This window comes from Macrotis lagotis, chromosome X (assembly GCF_037893015.1).
Source record: "Macrotis lagotis isolate mMagLag1 chromosome X, bilby.v1.9.chrom.fasta, whole genome shotgun sequence".
Taxonomy (NCBI): Eukaryota; Metazoa; Chordata; class Mammalia; order Peramelemorphia; family Peramelidae; genus Macrotis; species Macrotis lagotis.
The window spans coordinates 42,233,084-42,253,261 of record NC_133666.1 but is presented as its reverse complement, the minus strand read 5'-3'; the positions used below and the strand labels follow the sequence as shown (position 1 = coordinate 42,253,261).

Genomic DNA, 20,178 nt, shown 5'->3' with positions numbered 1-20,178 from the left:
AGTCATTTTTAAAATGCAGAAGAGCAGAAAACTCAGAGAAGCAAGAGTTTTGAAAGCAATATATAGAAGTTAGCAAATATATAATTTTTTTGCAAGGCAAACAGGGTTAAGTGGCTTGCCCAAAGCCACACAGCTAGGTAATAATTAAGTGTCTGAGACTGGATTTGAACCCAGGTACTCCTGACTCCAGGACGGGTGCTTTATCCACTACTCCACCTAGCCGCCCCCTAACAAATATATTTTTATAAAGCAAGTATTAGGAAATGAAAATTCACAGTGAAATAGAAAATATTTTTTGTATTTTCTATATGTGAGTAAAAACTTTTAGTATTTAATTTCTGAAATTAATTAAATTTAGAAAAAAATAAAATTAAAAAAGATTTCTAGGGGAAAGGAAAACAGAGAAGTTCTAGAGAAATCGAAGGATCACAGATTTAGAACTGAAAGGAACCAGAGAGGTCATTTTATAGACCCACTTCATTTTACAGAAGAGGAAACTCCGGACTAGATAGGGCAAGCAACTTACCTCCAAACCATATAAAATAATAAAGTAGGTTATAGGTAAAAAAAAGAAAACAATTGTTGAAAACTACCATGACAAGTGTTTGGAAAAATAGAGAGGAAAAAAAAAATTGCCTTATGTTGCTTTACCCCCTTGGTGTACCTCACCTGCCTCATTTGTAAAACTAACTCTGCATCTAGGATCCTATTGTCTATTCTCAGAGATATTTGCACTTTAATAGGCAAACTTATTCTAGGAATCCTGTGGTACTCTCCCAGTGCCCCAGTAGGTGGCTGCCTATATAGGAGAATTTGAGGGGTGCTAGACAGATTCCACTACACAAGACCATCCCCTCACACACCTGAAAACCTACCATTTGACATCCCTTCTTTGGGGCCCAGATGCCTTTTTGGTCATCCAGAGCTCTCCCCCCATTGGAATGTAAATCTTTCTTGAAAGGGTAACACCTAGGCTTATTATCAAGTGACATTTCAGGGGAAATAAACTGCTTGGTAATTAAAAACAACCTTATGCCCCTCCCTTCACTAGTTCCTAGGATGTGGGGAGGGCAATTCCGAGCAGGTAAAGGGACCAGAGAAAAACCAGGATCCAACTTTGCTCAGGACTGGCTCCAGCTTTGGAGAAAGCCCACCTTCTCAGTTGCCATGGAGATCCTCCTCGAGAACCATACATGCTTCAGAGGGCTGTCACCAAGGGCTTTACTAAATCTCCTGACACACTCAACTTGCATATTCAGAAACCCAACACTAGGGAAAAAACCCTCCAGTTCTGCCCCAAGAGTTCCAGAATGTCTCCTCCAATCCTGCCAGCTTGCCTCCCTCTCTCAACTCCTTTGTTCTTCCCCTGGAGAACCCTGGGCTCCAATAAACAGCACATGGATAGGCGGACACAAAGGAGAAACTTGGGGGGGGGGGGGTTCAAAGTTTAGGTGAAGAGCCAATGATAAAAAACAAAGGGGTACAATGAGACAATTAGATCACTTAGGGAACTATGTATTCATCCCTGGCCCACCTCCCCTCATGGACAAATAGTACAAACTGCTTCTGCACACAGAAGTGTGTCTATCTCTCTGTTTCTATCTCTGTCTATGTGTGTGTGTCTGTCTGGTTCTGTCTGCCTCTGTCTCTCTCTCACACACATACACATTCCTTCCTCTTTTTTTGCAAGGCAATGGGGTGAAGTGGCTTGCCCAAGACCACACAGTTGGTAATTATTAAGTGTCTGAGACCATATTTGAACTCGGGTTCTCCTGACTCCAGGTCCGGTGCTCTATTTACTGTGCCACCTAGCCGCCCCTCCCTTCCTCTTTTCTTCTAAGTCTAAAAGAACATTTTAGGCTTTCCAAGGTGCTTTATAACTCTCAGTTCTCATTTAAGACACAATCACCTGGTGAGGTAGTTCCAGTAGGAAATATTGCCACTTTACAGATGTGAAAAATAAATAACATATAGAAAGGTTGGGTGTCTTGCCCTTAGTCACACAGATAGCAAGTACAGGAGGAGGCACCTACCAGGTCTTCCTGACTCTGGGTTCAGCATTCTACCCACCCACTACACCTGGCTGCCTCCCTAATGAATTCCTAGAATTAAGCTGGGGTTAAGGAACCAGGGCTGAGAGGCTCAGAGCCTGTTGAAATTTCTCAAGACTAATTCTGAGGTCCATAAAGTAGCCGACAATCTTCCTAGAAGCCAAGGGACTGACTCCAAAAGTAACTGGAGTTTGACCAAGGGGCCTAAAGGCAATGCTACAAGGAGCAAATCACCGGCATTGAGCTTAGTTATTTCTGATTTCTTCCTATACTGTTTAACCTTTCTTGCTGGGAGCTATTTCCGTTTACAACTCACAGAAGTCCATCTTGAAAGTATATCCTCTGATCAAAAGATACTGGGCTCTCTTCCTGGCTCACTGTGTGGTGGTTCCTCAACTTTTCCCTGCCCCCGGGCCCATAACTGAAATATCTTAAGCACACTATGGGCAAGGATTGTTGTCAGCAATAATCACCAATGTGGTGTGGTAGATAACAAGTCAGGAAGATGTGCATTCAAATGTGATCTGGATAATCACTGTGTCACCCTGGCCAAGTCACTTCATTTCTCTCTAAGCCTTAGTCTCTTCATATAGAAAATGGGACTAATATTTCCTGTGGTACCAAGCTCAGATGGGTGGAGGAAGGCAGAAATGAGATCATCTCTGTGTGGGGAGCTCCTGCATATTTTACAACCCTCTGTTACTATCAGCACTAATGATTATAATGAATGCTTGCTTAAATGATGGTGTGCCGTTAGCCCTCATTCCTCCTGTTAGAAATATTTTTCTCTGGGCAACTAAGTGGCACCTTGGATAGAGCACCAGCCCTGGAGTCAGGAGTACCCGAGTTCAAATATGGTCTCAGACACTTAATAATTACCAACTGTGTGGTCTTGGGCAAGCCACTTAACCCCATTGCCTTGCAAAAAAAAAAAAGAGGAAGGGATGTGCATGTGTGTAAGAGAGAGACAGAATCAGAGACACATGCAGAGAGAGGCAGAGAGAGAGACAGAGGCAGACAGAACCAGACAGACACTGGCCCTGGAGTCAGAAGGGGCCTGAGTTCAAATCCAGCATTGAGACATTTAATACTGACTCAGCTGTGTGACCATGGGCAAGTCACTTAATCCCATTGTTTTGCAAAAATAAACAAACAAAAAAGAAACCACTTTCCCTCCATGGTGATGGCCTTAGGCAAGAATTTTTTAGAGTCCAACTGGGACTTCCTTAACTCCCATCCCAGCTGCCTACATTTCACTTTACTTTTGAAAACTTGGGCACCAAAGCCAAAAGCTCCAGTCTAACAATAATAGTAACTCACATTTTCATAATGCTTTAGGGCTTGCAAAGCTTTTCCACTTTACTGTCTACTAGAGGAGAAAGTATATTATTATTCTCGTTTGGCTGCTGAGGAAACTGAGGCTCAGAGACATGACTGGGCTAGCCCTGGGTCCCACAGACCTGAAGGGCAAAGTTCCATCCTTTAAGACCCACCCCATCTCCCTCACTAACCCCCAGAATTCGAGGGAACTCTTGAGAGATTTCCCAGTGGGCTCATTCACCCCAAGCCCTGGAACCACCACAAGGACGAAGTTCAGGTGTTCCCTTTAGGACTTGGGGGACTGGGGGCTGGAAGGGCTTCTTGGCCATGTCCAAGAAACCTGCATCTCAACCCCCTTCTTGCTGTCTGTCTTCAACTCCTTTGCCCCCCCACCTTAGCAGGCCACCTCACAGCCGTGTGAGTTGCCTAAAAACATGTCAGCAGACAGGCCTGTGGAAAGCCCCTCCTCTAGCCCCTCATTTCTCCAATCCTATTTACACAAGGTGCTGGTTCTGTTAGGACTCCCAGTGAAATGACTGTTCTGCAGGCTCTGTGGAATTTCAGTGGGGAGGAGTGGTGGCTTTTTCCAGAATATTCAAGAGTGGGTGGATGGCCGGAAGCCTCAGTAGGCAAACACAAAAGAATGTGCAGGAGGATGACAATCACTATCACAGATTAAAGGGTGGATCTCCAAGCACTTCCAGGAAAAGAAGACTCTTCCTAATGGAGCTGGGGTAAAGAATCCAAAGCCAAACTCCCAAACTAGCCAGGCCAAGAGGGAACAGGGAGGAGAGGGTGACTAGCAGTGGCCCTGGGGGCTAGGGCAATGAGAGAGACAGAGTGGGGGGAGGGAGGAGGGAAGATCTGGCAGTTTCCTCTGGATTTCTTTGCCCCTTCATCTCCTCTCCAGGGCACCGGCTTCCCTGGGCTCTGACATCCTCAGCCAGCTTCCTTGGGCAGTACTCTCCCAGTGCCCCAGTAGGTGGCTGCCTATATAGGAGAATTTGAGGGGTGCTAGACAGATTCCACTACACAAGACCATCCCCTCACACACCTGAAAACCTACCATTTGACATCCCTTCTTTGGGGCCCAGATGCCTTTTTGGTCATCCAGAGCTCTCCCCCATTGGAATGTAAATCTTTCTTGAAAGGGTAACACCTAGGCTTATTATCAAGTGACATTTCAGGGGAAATAAACTGCTTGGTAATTAAAAACAACCTTATGCCCCTCCCTTCACTAGTTCCTAGGATGTGGGGAGGGCAATTCCGAGCAGGTAAAGGGACCAGAGAAAAAACCAGGATCCAACTTTGCTCAGGACTGGCTCCAGCTTTGGAGAAAGCCCACCTTCTCAGTTGCCATGGAGATCCTCCTCGAGAACCATACATGCTTCAGAGGGCTGTCACCAAGGGCTTTACTAAATCTCCTGACACACTCAAACTTGCATATTCAGAAACCCAACACTAGGGAAAAAACCCTCCAGTTCTGCCCCAAGAGTTCCAGAATGTCTCCTCCAATCCTGCCAGCTTGCCTCCCTCTCTCAACTCCTTTGTTCTTCCCCTGGAGAACCCTGGGCTCCAATAAACAGCACATGGATAGGCGGACACAAAGGAGAAACTTGGGGGGGGGGGTTCAAAGTTTAGGTGAAGAGCCAATGATAAAAAACAAAGGGGTACAATGAGACAATTAGATCACTTAGGGAACTATGTATTCATCCCTGGCCCACCTCCCCTCATGGACAAATAGTACAAACTGCTTCTGCACACAGAAGTGTGTCTATCTCTCTGTTTCTATCTCTGTCTATGTGTGTGTGTCTGTCTGGTTCTGTCTGCCTCTGTCTCTCTCTCACACACATACACATTCCTTCCTCTTTTTTTGCAAGGCAATGGGGTGAAGTGGCTTGCCCAAGACCACACAGTTGGTAATTATTAAGTGTCTGAGACCATAAAGGGGCAAAGGGGCCCCCCCCCCCACCAAGAAATGGACTCCCTGAAAACTAGAAGCCAACATTTCCATAAGATACTAAATAGATATTACAACAAATCAAATGATGGGGAAAAAAAGAAGAAAATGTGAGAAATATGAGTTTTTAAAAAAAAACTAACCTAGAATACAGATCAAGAAAGATAATTTAAGAATAACTTAACTTTCAGGAAACCATATTTTTTGTAAATTCTGAAACCTGTCCATATTTACTAAAAATAGATGACATCCAACCTCAGACACTTACTAATTGCCTAGCTGTGTTATCTTAGGCAAGTCACTTAACCCACTGTCTTGCAAAAAAAAAAACACTAAAAAAAATAGAGGACAAAGTAAAGACAGAAAGAAACCAATTATCTCCCAAAAGGAATCCTAAAAGGAAAAGTACCAAGAATGTCCTAACCAAAATCAAGAGCTTTTGGGTTAAAAAATAAATTTCAATTCTCTGGGGAAAAAAAATAATTCAAGTACCAAGGAACCATCCATCAGTGTACTTAAGTCAAAATTATTTTTCTTTCAAATGTTTCTGTCTTTACAGAAGTTGCTCTGGTTCTTTTCACTTCATTCTGCATCAGTTCATATTACTTTGGATTCTCCGACATCTTTTTTTTGTCATTTTAAGAATGTTAATGTCACACAAGACCTAGCAGCTTTTACTAAAATCCAAAGGAGATCTTGGAACATAACAACTCAAAAGGCAAAAGAGAGACTTACAAGTAAGAACAACTCATCCTGCAAAGCTGAATATAATCTTACAAGTGAAAAAAGAGGATCTTTAGTTGAAAAGAGGACTTATGAGCATTTTTTTTATGAGAAGTCCAAAACTGAGAAGGAACTTTAGAATACAAATATAAGAAATACTTAGAAAGATAAATATTCTTGAGTAACTAGAAGGAGCTGTAGTATTACAAAATGTTAACATTCTAATGGGGAAGAAGAAACAAAGGTTCCTTCAAAACCCTAATGTCTTCAAAAGTTATTGGGGTCCTCAAGGTTGATTCATTCTTCGTATGTTTTGAAAGGAGGAAAAAGAAAGGAAGGTAAAAATGTGAATACAATAGTATAGAAAAGAGAAAGAACGTGATAGAATTTATCATTTCTCATAATTAGGGTATTTGAGGAACAAAATACACACAAACATGAAAGAAGATGTATGGGCAGGCACCCTGATGAATCTCATGCTTATCTAAAATGGACAAAGGAAGGTTGAACAAACACACTCTGTGGTACTGAAATACATCAAACTTGACAGGGGAACAAGCAGGGGATGAGAATAAGGTAAAGTGGGAGGATAACATGGTGAGAGAATAGTCACAAGCAAAACAAATGTCTTGTTTCTGAAGGACAGGTTAAAAAGGTGGGGAGAGAAGGAGAATAAGAAGGAAGTAAAAGAACTAGAAACTAAGGCAGGGGCTCACAAATTATAGCAGGAGAGAGAAAAACCCTGCCAGTTATCTGTTTTTATACTTTGAATGGCCTACAAACTAAGAATGAGTTTTTTAAATAGTTATATTATAATTTAAAAAGGTGAAAACCATTCTTAGCTTCTTTGAAACTCCTGAAAGCAGATGCCTCTTAGACAGTTGATCAGTGTCTGAACAAATTGTGACATATAATGTAATGAAATATTATTGCTCACTAAGAAATGACAAAAAAGATGTCAGAGAATCCAGAATAATATGAACTGATGCAGAATGAAGTGAAAAGAACCAGAGCAACTTATGTAAAGACAGAAACATTTTAAAGAAAAATAATTTTGAAATATTTAAGTACACTGATGGATGCAATGAGCCACCCTGCCACCAAAGTAATTGAACTCAAAGCACAGAGACAGAGATGCATTTTCATATTGGCTATCATGTGGATTTGTTTTAATTAACTATATTGTTTATTAAGAGTTTTTTTCCTCTTTCATTCTCTCTTTAAATTGGGAGGGGAAACAATAGTGATTATTGAAAAAAGTCCAAACCCAATAGGACCAACTCAATAAAAGTCATTTTTAAAATGCAGAAGAGCAGAAAACTCAGAGAAGCAAGAGTTTTGAAAGCAATATATAGAAGTTAGCAAATATATAATTTTTTTGCAAGGCAAACAGGGTTAAGTGGCTTGCCCAAAGCCACACCGCTAGGTAATAATTAAGTGTCTGAGACTGGATTTGAACCCAGGTACTCCTGACTCCAGGACGGGTGCTTTATCCACTACTCCACCTAGCCGCCCCTAACAAATATATTTTTATAAAGCAAGTATTAGGAAATGAAAATTCACAGTGAAATAGAAAATATTTTTTGTATTTTCTATATGTGAGTAAAAACTTTTAGTATTTAATTTCTGAAATTAATTAAATTTAGAAAAAAATAAAATTAAAAAAGATTTCTAGGGGAAAGGAAAACAGAGAAGTTCTAGAGAAATTGAAGGATCACAGATTTAGAACTGAAAGGAACCAGAGAGGTCATTTTATAGACCCACTTCATTTTACAGAAGAGGAAACTCCGGACTAGATAGGGCAAGCAACTTACCTCCAAACCATATAAAATAATAAAGTAGGTTATAGGTAAAAAAAAGAAAACAATTGTTGAAAACTACCATGACAAGTGTTTGGAAAAATAGAGAGGAAAAAAAAATTGCCTTATGTTGCTTTACCCCCTTGGTGTACCTCACCTGCCTCATTTGTAAAACTAACTCTGCATCTAGGATCCTATTGTCTATTCTCAGAGATATTTGCACTTTAATAGGCAAACTTATTCTAGGAATCCTGTGGTACTCTCCCAGTGCCCCAGTAGGTGGCTGCCTATATAGGAGAATTTGAGGGGTGCTAGACAGATTCCACTACACAAGACCATCCCCTCACACACCTGAAAACCTACCATTTGACATCCCTTCTTTGGGGCCCAGATGCCTTTTTGGTCATCCAGAGCTCTCCCCCATTGGAATGTAAATCTTTCTTGAAAGGGTAACACCTAGGCTTATTATCAAGTGACATTTCAGGGGAAATAAACTGCTTGGTAATTAAAAACAACCTTATGCCCCTCCCTTCACTAGTTCCTAGGATGTGGGGAGGGCAATTCCGAGCAGGTAAAGGGACCAGAGAAAAACCAGGATCCAACTTTGCTCAGGACTGGCTCCAGCTTTGGAGAAAGCCCACCTTCTCAGTTGCCATGGAGATCCTCCTCGAGAACCATACATGCTTCAGAGGGCTGTCACCAAGGGCTTTACTAAATCTCCTGACACACTAAACTTGCATATTCAGAAACCCAACACTAGGGAAAAAACCCTCCAGTTCTGCCCCAAGAGTTCCAGAATGTCTCCTCCAATCCTGCCAGCTTGCCTCCCTCTCTCAACTCCTTTGTTCTTCCCCTGGAGAACCCTGGGCTCCAATAAACAGCACATGGATAGGCGGACACAAAGGAGAAACTTGGGGGGGGGGGTTCAAAGTTTAGGTGAAGAGCCAATGATAAAAAACAAAGGGGTACAATGAGACAATTAGATCACTTAGGGAACTATGTATTCATCCCTGGCCCACCTCCCCTCATGGACAAATAGTACAAACTGCTTCTGCACACAGAAGTGTGTCTATCTCTCTGTTTCTATCTCTGTCTATGTGTGTGTGTCTGTCTGGTTCTGTCTGCCTCTGTCTCTCTCTCACACACATACACATTCCTTCCTCTTTTTTTGCAAGGCAATGGGGTGAAGTGGCTTGCCCAAGACCACACAGTTGGTAATTATTAAGTGTCTGAGACCATATTTGAACTCGGGTTCTCCTGACTCCAGGTCCGGTGCTCTATTTACTGTGCCACCTAGCCGCCCCTCCCTTCCTCTTTTCTTCTAAGTCTAAAAGAACATTTTAGGCTTTCCAAGGTGCTTTATAACTCTCAGTTCTCATTTAAGACACAATCACCTGGTGAGGTAGTTCCAGTAGGAAATATTGCCACTTTACAGATGTGAAAAATAAATAACATATAGAAAGGTTGGGTGTCTTGCCCTTAGTCACACAGATAGCAAGTACAGGAGGAGGCACCTACCAGGTCTTCCTGACTCTGGGTTCAGCATTCTACCCACCCACTACACCTGGCTGCCTCCCTAATGAATTCCTAGAATTAAGCTGGGGTTAAGGAACCAGGGCTGAGAGGCTCAGAGCCTGTTGAAATTTCTCAAGACTAATTCTGAGGTCCATAAAGTAGCCGACAATCTTCCTAGAAGCCAAGGGACTGACTCCAAAAGTAACTGGAGTTTGACCAAGGGGCCTAAAGGCAATGCTACAAGGAGCAAATCACCGGCATTGAGCTTAGTTATTTCTGATTTCTTCCTATACTGTTTAACCTTTCTTGCTGGGAGCTATTTCCGTTTACAACTCACAGAAGTCCATCTTGAAAGTATATCCTCTGATCAAAAGATACTGGGCTCTCTTCCTGGCTCACTGTGTGGTGGTTCCTCAACTTTTCCCTGCCCCCGGGCCCATAACTGAAATATCTTAAGCACACTATGGGCAAGGATTGTTGTCAGCAATAATCACCAATGTGGTGTGGTAGATAACAAGTCAGGAAGATGTGCATTCAAATGTGATCTGGATAATCACTAACTGTGTCACCCTGGCCAAGTCACTTCATTTCTCTCTAAGCCTTAGTCTCTTCATATAGAAAATGGGACTAATATTTCCTGTGGTACCAAGCTCAGATGGGTGGAGGAAGGCAGAAATGAGATCATCTCTGTGTGGGGAGCTCCTGCATATTTTACAACCCTCTGTTACTATCAGCACTAATGATTATAATGAATGCTTGCTTAAATGATGGTGTGCCGTTAGCCCTCATTCCTCCTGTTAGAAATATTTTTCTCTGGGCAACTAAGTGGCACCTTGGATAGAGCACTAGCCCTGGAGTCAGGAGTACCCGAGTTCAAATATGGTCTCAGACACTTAATAATTACCAACTGTGTGGTCTTGGGCAAGCCACTTAACCCCATTGCCTTGCAAAAAAAAAAAAAGAGGAAGGGATGTGCATGTGTGTAAGAGAGAGACAGAATCAGAGACACATGCAGAGAGAGGCAGAGAGAGAGACAGAGGCAGACAGAACCAGACAGACACTGGCCCTGGAGTCAGAAGGGGCCTGAGTTCAAATCCAGCATTGAGACATTTAATACTGACTCAGCTGTGTGACCATGGGCAAGTCACTTAATCCCATTGTTTTGCAAAAATAAACAAACAAAAAAGAAACCACTTTCCCTCCATGGTGATGGCCTTAGGCAAGAATTTTTTAGAGTCCAACTGGGACTTCCTTAACTCCCATCCCAGCTGCCTACATTTCACTTTACTTTTGAAAACTTGGGCACCAAAGCCAAAAGCTCCAGTCTAACAATAATAGTAACTCACATTTTCATAATGCTTTAGGGCTTGCAAAGCTTTTCCACTTTACTGTCTACTAGAGGAGAAAGTATATTATTATTCTCGTTTGGCTGCTGAGGAAACTGAGGCTCAGAGACATGACTGGGCTAGCCCTGGGTCCCACAGACCTGAAGGGCAAAGTTCCATCCTTTAAGACCCACCCCATCTCCCTCACTAACCCCCAGAATTCGAGGGAACTCTTGAGAGATTTCCCAGTGGGCTCATTCACCCCAAGCCCTGGAACCACCACAAGGACGAAGTTCAGGTGTTCCCTTTAGGACTTGGGGGACTGGGGGCTGGAAGGGCTTCTTGGCCATGTCCAAGAAACCTGCATCTCAACCCCCTTCTTGCTGTCTGTCTTCAACTCCTTTGCCCCCCCACCTTAGCAGGCCACCTCACAGCCGTGTGAGTTGCCTAAAAACATGTCAGCAGACAGGCCTGTGGAAAGCCCCTCCTCTAGCCCCTCATTTCTCCAATCCTATTTACACAAGGTGCTGGTTCTGTTAGGACTCCCAGTGAAATGACTGTTCTGCAGGCTCTGTGGAATTTCAGTGGGGAGGAGTGGTGGCTTTTTCCAGAATATTCAAGAGTGGGTGGATGGCCGGAAGCCTCAGTAGGCAAACACAAAAGAATGTGCAGGAGGATGACAATCACTATCACAGATTAAAGGGTGGATCTCCAAGCACTTCCAGGAAAAGAAGACTCTTCCTAATGGAGCTGGGGTAAAGAATCCAAAGCCAAACTCCCAAACTAGCCAGGCCAAGAGGGAACAGGGAGGAGAGGGTGACTAGCAGTGGCCCTGGGGGCTAGGGCAATGAGAGAGACAGAGTGGGGGGAGGGAGGAGGGAAGATCTGGCAGTTTCCTCTGGATTTCTTTGCCCCTTCATCTCCTCTCCAGGGCACCGGCTTCCCTGGGCTCTGACATCCTCAGCCAGCTTCCTTGGGCAGCTGCCTGTGGACAACCTGGGAGAGTCACATCCCTGCAGATCGGAGACAGCTTCACTTGCTACCTGGCTTTCCCCAGTTCCATCTGGGTTGCTCTTCCTCCAGCGCCCTGGACCCCAGGCCTCTGGTCGCATCCTGCCCTTCAGGAGCAGCAGCAGAGGTGGGGCAGCAGAAATGAAATGGCACCACACCTTCCAGTACTCACATTTGCTAACTGGTTCCAGGGGGTTTTGAGGCGACCTCCCAAGACGCATCTAGGCACACTTGGAGATTGCAGCCCCCAAACCCTCTTTCTTAAGCTGCCACCACTGCCTCCCTCCCAATGCAGACTCACGCAAATGCACACACACGCAGGCACGCAGGCAGATACACACACGCAGGCACGCAGATGCACACACAGGCATACAGGCAGATACACACACGCAGGCACGCAGATGCACACGCAGGCACGCAGATGCACACGCAGGCACGCAGGCAGATGCACAGACTCACACACACATACATGCACAGACTCACACATACATGCACAGACTCACACATACATGCACAGGCTCACACACATGCACAGACTCACATACATTCACAGACTCACAAATACATGCACAGACTCACACACACATACACGCACACACACGCACATACATGCACAGACTCACACATACATGCACAGACTCACAAATACATGCACAGACTCACACACAAAAAATACATGCACAGACTCACACACACAAATACATGCACAGACTCACACACACAAATACATGCACAGACTCACACACACAAAAAATACATGCACAGACTCACACACACAAATACATGCACAGACTCTCACACATACAAACATACATGCACAGACTCACACACACAAAAAATACATGCACAGACTCACACACAAAAAAAATACATGCACAGACTCACACACACAAATACATGCACAGACTCTCACGCACACACACATACATGCACAGGCTCATGCACACACACATACATGCACAGACTCACACACACACATACATGCACAGACTCACACACACATGCACAGGCTCGCGTAGACTCACGCACACACACACACACACATGCACAGGCTCGCGCAGACTCACGCACACACACACACACACACATGCACAGGCTCGCGCAGACTCACGCACACACACATACATGCACAGGCTCGCGCAGACTCACGCACACACATACATGCACAGGCTCGCGCAGACTCACGCACACACATACATGCACAGGCTCGCGCAGACTCACGCACACACACACATGCACAGGCTCGCGCAGAATCACGCACACACACATACATGCACAGGCTCGCGCAGACTCACGCGCACACACACATACATGCACAGACTCGCGCAGACTCACACACACACACATACACGCACAGAATCACGCACGCACACACACATGCATGCACAGACTCGCGCAGACTCACGCACACACACATACATGCACAGACTCGCGCAGCCTCACGCACACACATACATGCACAGACTCGCACAGACTCACACACGCACACAAATACATGCACAGACTCACCAATACATGCACAGACTCACACACACACACAAATACATGCACAGACTCGCACACACACACAAATACATGCACAGACTCACACACACACACAAATACATGCACAGACTCGCGCACACACACACAAATACATGCACAGACTCGCACACACACAAATATATGCACAGACTCGCACACACATACATGCACAGACTCACACACATATGCACAGACACACACACATACATGCACAGACTCACACACATACATGCACAGACTCGCGCACATACATGCACAGACTCACACACATACATGCACAGGCACAGACTCACACACATACATGCACGGACTCGCGCACATGCATGCACAGACTCGCGCACACATACATGCACAGACTCGCACACATACACGCAGACTCGCACATACATGCACAGACTCGCACACATACATGCACAGGCACACATTCATGCAGACTCACACATACATGCACAGACACACACATACATACACAGGGTCGCACATACACATGCATGCACAGACTCACACAAATACATGCACAGACTCACACACACAAATACATGCACAGACTCACACACAAATACATACACAGACTCACACACAGACTCACACACAAAATCACAGACTCACACACACAAATACATACACAGACTGACTCACAGACTCACACACAAACTCACAGACACACACACAAACATATGCACAGGCTCACACACACACAAGTACATACACAGCCTGACTCACAGACTCACACACAAACTCACAGACACACACACAAACATATGCACAGACTCACACACACACAAGTACATACACAGCCTGACTCACAGACTCACACACAAACTCACAGACACACACACAAACATATGCACAGACTCACACACGCACAAGTACATACACAGCCTGACACACAGACTCACACACAAACTCACAGACACACACACAAATACATGCACAGACTCACACACACAAGTACATACACAGACTGACACACAGACTCACACACAAACTCACAGACACACACACAAACATATGCACAGACTCACACACACAAATACATACACAGACTGACACACAGACTCACACACAAACTCACAGACACACACACAAACATATGCAGAGACTCACACACACAAATACACACACAGACTCACACACAGACTCACACACACAAATATATGCACAGACTCACACACACAAATACACACACAGACTGACACACAGAATCACACACAAACTCACAGACACACACACACAAATACATACACAGACTGACACACAGACTCACACACAAACTCACAGACACACACACAAATACATACACAGACTGACACACAGACTCACACACAAACTCACAGACACACACACAAATACATACACAGACTCACACACAGACTCACACACAAACTCACAGACACACACACAAATACATACACAGACTGACACACAGACTCACACACAAACTCACAGACACACACACAAATACATACACAGACTGACACACAGACTCACACACAAACTCACAGACACACACACAAATACATACACAGACTGACACACAGACTCACACACAAACTCACAGACACACATACAAATACATACACAGACTCACACACAAACTGACACACACAAATACATACACAGACTCACACACAAACTCACAGACACACACACAAATATATGCACAGACTCACACACACAAATACATACACAGACTCACACACAAACTCACAGACACACACTCAAATATATGCACAGACTCACACACACAAATACATACACAGACTGACACACAGACTCACACACAAACTCACAGACACACACACAAATACATACACAGACTGACACACAGACTCACACACAAACTCACAGACACACACACAAATACATACACAGACTGACACACAGACTCACACACAAACTCACAGACACACATACAAATACATACACAGACTCACACACAAACTGACACACACAAATACATACACAGACTCACACACAAACTCACAGACACACACTCAAATATATGCACAGACTCACACACACAAATACATACACAGACTCACACACAAACTCACAGACACACACTCAAATATATGCACAGACTCACACACACAAATACATACACAGACTCACACACAGACTCACACACAAACTCACAGACACACACACGCAAATATATGCACAGACTCACACGCACAAATACACACACAGACTCACACACAAACTCACAGACACACACACAAATATATGCACAGACTCACACAAATACACACACAGACTGACACACAGACTCACACACAAACTCACAGACACACACACAAATATATGCACAGACACACACACAAATACATACACAGACTGGCACACAGACTCACACACAAACTCACAGAGACACATACACAAATATATGCACAGACTCACACACACACAAATACATACACAGACTGGCACACAGACTCACACACAAACTCACAGAGACACATACACAAATATATGCACAGACTCACACACACACAAATACATACACAGACTGGCATACAGACACACACAAACTCACAGAGACACACACACAAATATATGCGCAGACTCACACACGCACAAATACATACACATACTGACACACAGACTCACACACAAACTCACAGACACACACACACAAATATATGCACAGACTCACAAACACACACAAATACATACACAGACTGGCACACAGACTCACACACAAACTCACAGAGACACACAAATATATGCACAGACTCACACACACAAATACATACACAGACTGGCACACAGACTCACACACAAACTCACAGAGACACATACACAAATATATGCACAGACTCACACACACACAAATACATACACAGACTGGCACACAGACTCACACACAAACTCACAGAGACACATACACAAATATATGCACAGACTCACACACACACAAATACATACACAGACTGGCATACAGACACACACAAACTCACAGAGACACACACACAAATATATGCGCAGACTCACACACGCACAAATACATACACATACTGACACACAGACTCACACACAAACTCACAGACACACACACACAAATATATGCACAGACTCACAAACACACACAAATACATACACAGACTGACACACAGACTCACAAACTCACAGACACACACAAATATATGCACAGACTCACACACACAAATACATACACAGACTGACACACGAACTCACATAGTCACACAGACACACACACAAATATATGCACAGACTCACACACAAATACATACACAGACTGACACGAACTCACATAGTCACAGACACACACACAAATATATGCAAAGACTCACACACAAATACGTACACAGACTGACACACGAACTCACAGTCACACAGACACACACACAAATATATGCACAGACTCACACAAATACATACACAGACTGACACACGAATGCACATAGTCACACACATATATGCACAGACTCACACACACAAATACATACACAGACTGACAAACGAACTCACATAGTCACACAGACACACACAAATATATGCACAGACTCACACGCACAAATACATACACAGACTGACACACGAACTCACATAGTCGCACAGACACACACACAAACATATTCACAGACTTACACACACAAATACATACACAGACTGAGACACGAACTCACATAGTCACACAGACACACACACAAATATATGCACAGACTCACACGCACAAATATATACACAGACTGACACACGAACTCACATAGTCACACAGACACACACACAAATATATGCACAGACTCACACACAAGGCCCACAGCCTCACAGAGACACCTACAGAGCTGGTTCCTCCAGTACTCACCTGTCATCTATGTCATTTGCTGTGTTCAGCAACTCAAACATCTTCGGGAAACTCAGGTGTCCTGGGTAGGCTGTGGAAGAGCCAGGGAACCCTTCCAACCCCTGAGAGTTTTCGGACAGGTCTACTAAGAGATCTCCCCCAAAGCTGTAGTGGAGGAGATGGAGGAAAGGAAACTGCCTTCCTTCCTCTGAGTAGTCTGTGGACATTCCTGCCGGAAAGTCCTCAGCCCCAGGGGTCTGGAGAAGTCTGTAACTGCTAGACTATATTTATACTGGGGGGAATTCCTGCATGCTGTCAATCAGCCACCTCCAGTACAGCTCACTGACCAATGAGGAGCTAGGGAGGAGGGGGCAAGCCAGGGCCAAGCTCACACTAAAGCTTGGATTTCACCAGAGAACCCCTTCTGGCTGTGAACCTCCTCTGGCTGCCATGGCCCAGAGCTGTGACAGCCCCAAAGAAGAGTCAGGCTTTGGGGGTGAACCTGAGACTCCTGGACCAAAGCAATTACCTAAAAAAAGGATCCTCCATCCAGGAGCTACTTCATTTTTCCTTGTTACATGAAGGAAATAAAAGGCAAATACAATTTTCAAAATTAAACTAACTGGCCCTAGAAGGCTAAGTTGTCTGACAGGAAGGTAGAACCCATTCTTTTCCTAATATGTTATTCAATGAATAATAATCATCAGAAGAAATTCTGCATGCATATTGTCCTGAAGCTAGACTATTTCATTTGGCTTTTTAGAACAGTGAAAAGTGAAGAGAAAGAAGACAATTCCATTTTCCATGAGATGCTAAAAGGAAAAACAGAATTCCTCTTAAAAATAATAAATTTTGCTTTCTTCTCATAGGATTAGTCATATAATATAGCTATCAAGATGGTGGCAAGTATTGGGGAAGGATCACGCAACTCTCAATACTGTTTAGGTCTCATTGGGTATCATTTCTCTTAAAAATGTCCTATGTGATCATTCTGTCACAGTAAGCAACAATCTTAAAGAGAAAGTCTTGTAGTGCCATTCATGGCAAACTTACTGGATCTAACATCTTTCTATTATCCATTAAAGCATCTTGAGAGATGGCTAGTTTTCAAAGACACCAGACAATACCGATTTTATCTTCCAGAGGGACACAATAGACATTTCTGAAGCACTAAGCACAAGACAGCAGTGAATTCAAGTCAAATTCCTTGGTATGATCTTTGAAAATGATTTCCCTTTTGTCTCGACTTTCCTAAAGCGGGGTCTTTGTGAAGTTTATTTTCTATTTCACCAGGGAAGGGACAAGTATAAGGCAAACTCCCCAAAATAATACAAAAAAGAAACAGGAACCAAGGGAGACACTGCAGAATGGTACAGTGAAATTCCACCAAAACACACACTAGAAGTTTGGTTAAACATAATTACTGTTAGGAAATACAAAGCAGTTTCTCTCTCTTTTTGTTTTTTTGGTTGTTTTTTAAATCTTGAAGAAAAATGTCAACATTTCAACTCCTTTTCTTATGGCATACCTTAACAACTGAGAATGAATTATCACATGAAGAGGAAAAAAATAGTCTTAAGTTAGACGTACAGTGCCAAACATCTGGGTGAAAATGGAAAACGTTTGTCAAACAAGCTCATATTTCCAGACACTTTGATCTGAATGTGGGCCAGTGGGAAGATACCTCTTAGTACCTGCTCCAAGGCCAAAATAAAAACTCCATTATTAAGTGTGAATATGGGGGGGGGGGGGTGAATGGTATGTTCAGTATGCAAGAAGCATTCAAAGACATTTGCTGCAATGGATATTTTTAAACTCTTTCTAGCCATACATAGAATGCAGAAATTAACAAAAGAATGTCCTAATTGGGCCTATTTTATATACAAAGGAATAATGGGCTAAATGGGTTGGAATGAATGCCATATTTATCCTTCATGGGAGGAAAGACATCATGATTCACAGACAGTGAAGCCAAGAGCATCTAAGCTTTTACTCATGAGCAGAATAAATATATCTCTTTTCATAATATTATTCTTTTTATTCCTTACAGGCCCCTAAGGGCACAAATAGAAAAGAGCTGGAAGGAAGTGAACTGATCTTGCCCCACACAGTTATTCTCTTTTCAAAATGATGAAACAAAACAAAGCTCAAGGTTCAACATCTCAGACTTAACTTCTAACCTTCCCAAATGCCCATCAGTGTGGGACAATTGCTGATTCTTTAAAAATATTCATTTTGCCAAATCCTCACTGTCCACTTATTCAATACAAGGCATTTGTTATGATTGCTAAGCCAGAGAGTGCAAAATAAAAACAAGTATTTGCCTTTGTGTGTCAATCATGCAGCCTATCGACCTCCCCCCCCCCCTCACAAACACACACTTCTCTTCATTTTGGCTTAGATGAAATCTACAATTGAGTTTGTCTGGTGTGCCAAGTGTGAGTGGAGGGAGGCAACCCACAGCTTCACTGGGTGGCAAAGGCAAGCCACCGCTCTGATTAAACATTTTCTGCAGATAATCAAGAAATGACTACGGACCATTTGGAACCGCTCAAAAGAAGTGTCAAACACAGAGATAGCTATCCAATTAAACGAGTGTAAAGAAAGGGACTTGTGTCTGGGGAATAAAGGAAGGGGACGCCTGGCAGGGGTGGGGGGTGTGGAGAGAAAATCACTCCTAAGAATAAAGAAGGGCTCTTCTTCCCTCTATCCTATGCAGGATCTTGACTTCAGGAAAACTGATTTGTGTTTTGGGGTGTTTGTCTGACAGAAGACGAAGAGCAACAAAGATGGAGAAGAAAAACAGAAGTGAGCTAGGTGAGAAGGCTGCTCATGTCATTTGATTGTACAAATTTGAATCTGCAAACTTGCTGCTGCTTCAAAGTTCTGCCAGGTAGCTTGGATTTTGCAACTTGATGAAACTCAGCAAACCGTCTCAGGAGTCTACTCTGCCAAGCTGGGAATGACTTCAGGGGCTGGGAGCAAACTCGAACTTCTTTCATTCATTTTTCTCCTACCACTGGATTCAGTGACAGCATTAAGACAGGGTTCCTGCAGCAAAGAGGAGCTGGATTTCCTCTCTACCTCTATGTGAGCTAAGATGCAAGAAATCTGCAGATGGGAGCACCTCCCCCTCCAC

The 20,178-nt window shown here is 43.6% G+C and overlaps 1 protein-coding gene across 4 annotated transcripts in view; it reads right to left on the bottom strand.

The window, feature by feature from the left end:
• Positions 1 to 17,284, bottom strand: part of AFF2 (ALF transcription elongation factor 2) — a 389,617-nt gene extending 372,333 nt beyond the window's left edge. For 2 of the 4 annotated variants that reach the window (XM_074200828.1, XM_074200829.1), the window contains exon 1: positions 17,061 to 17,284. In XM_074200828.1, the coding sequence (XP_074056929.1) occupies positions 17,061 to 17,266 (206 nt within the window). In that variant the 5' untranslated portion in view covers positions 17,267 to 17,284. The remainder of the gene's footprint in view (positions 1 to 17,060) is intronic. The other 2 variants (XM_074200830.1, XM_074200832.1) reach the window with 2 other exon arrangements.
• Between the last annotated feature and the right edge of the window lie 2,894 nt (positions 17,285 to 20,178).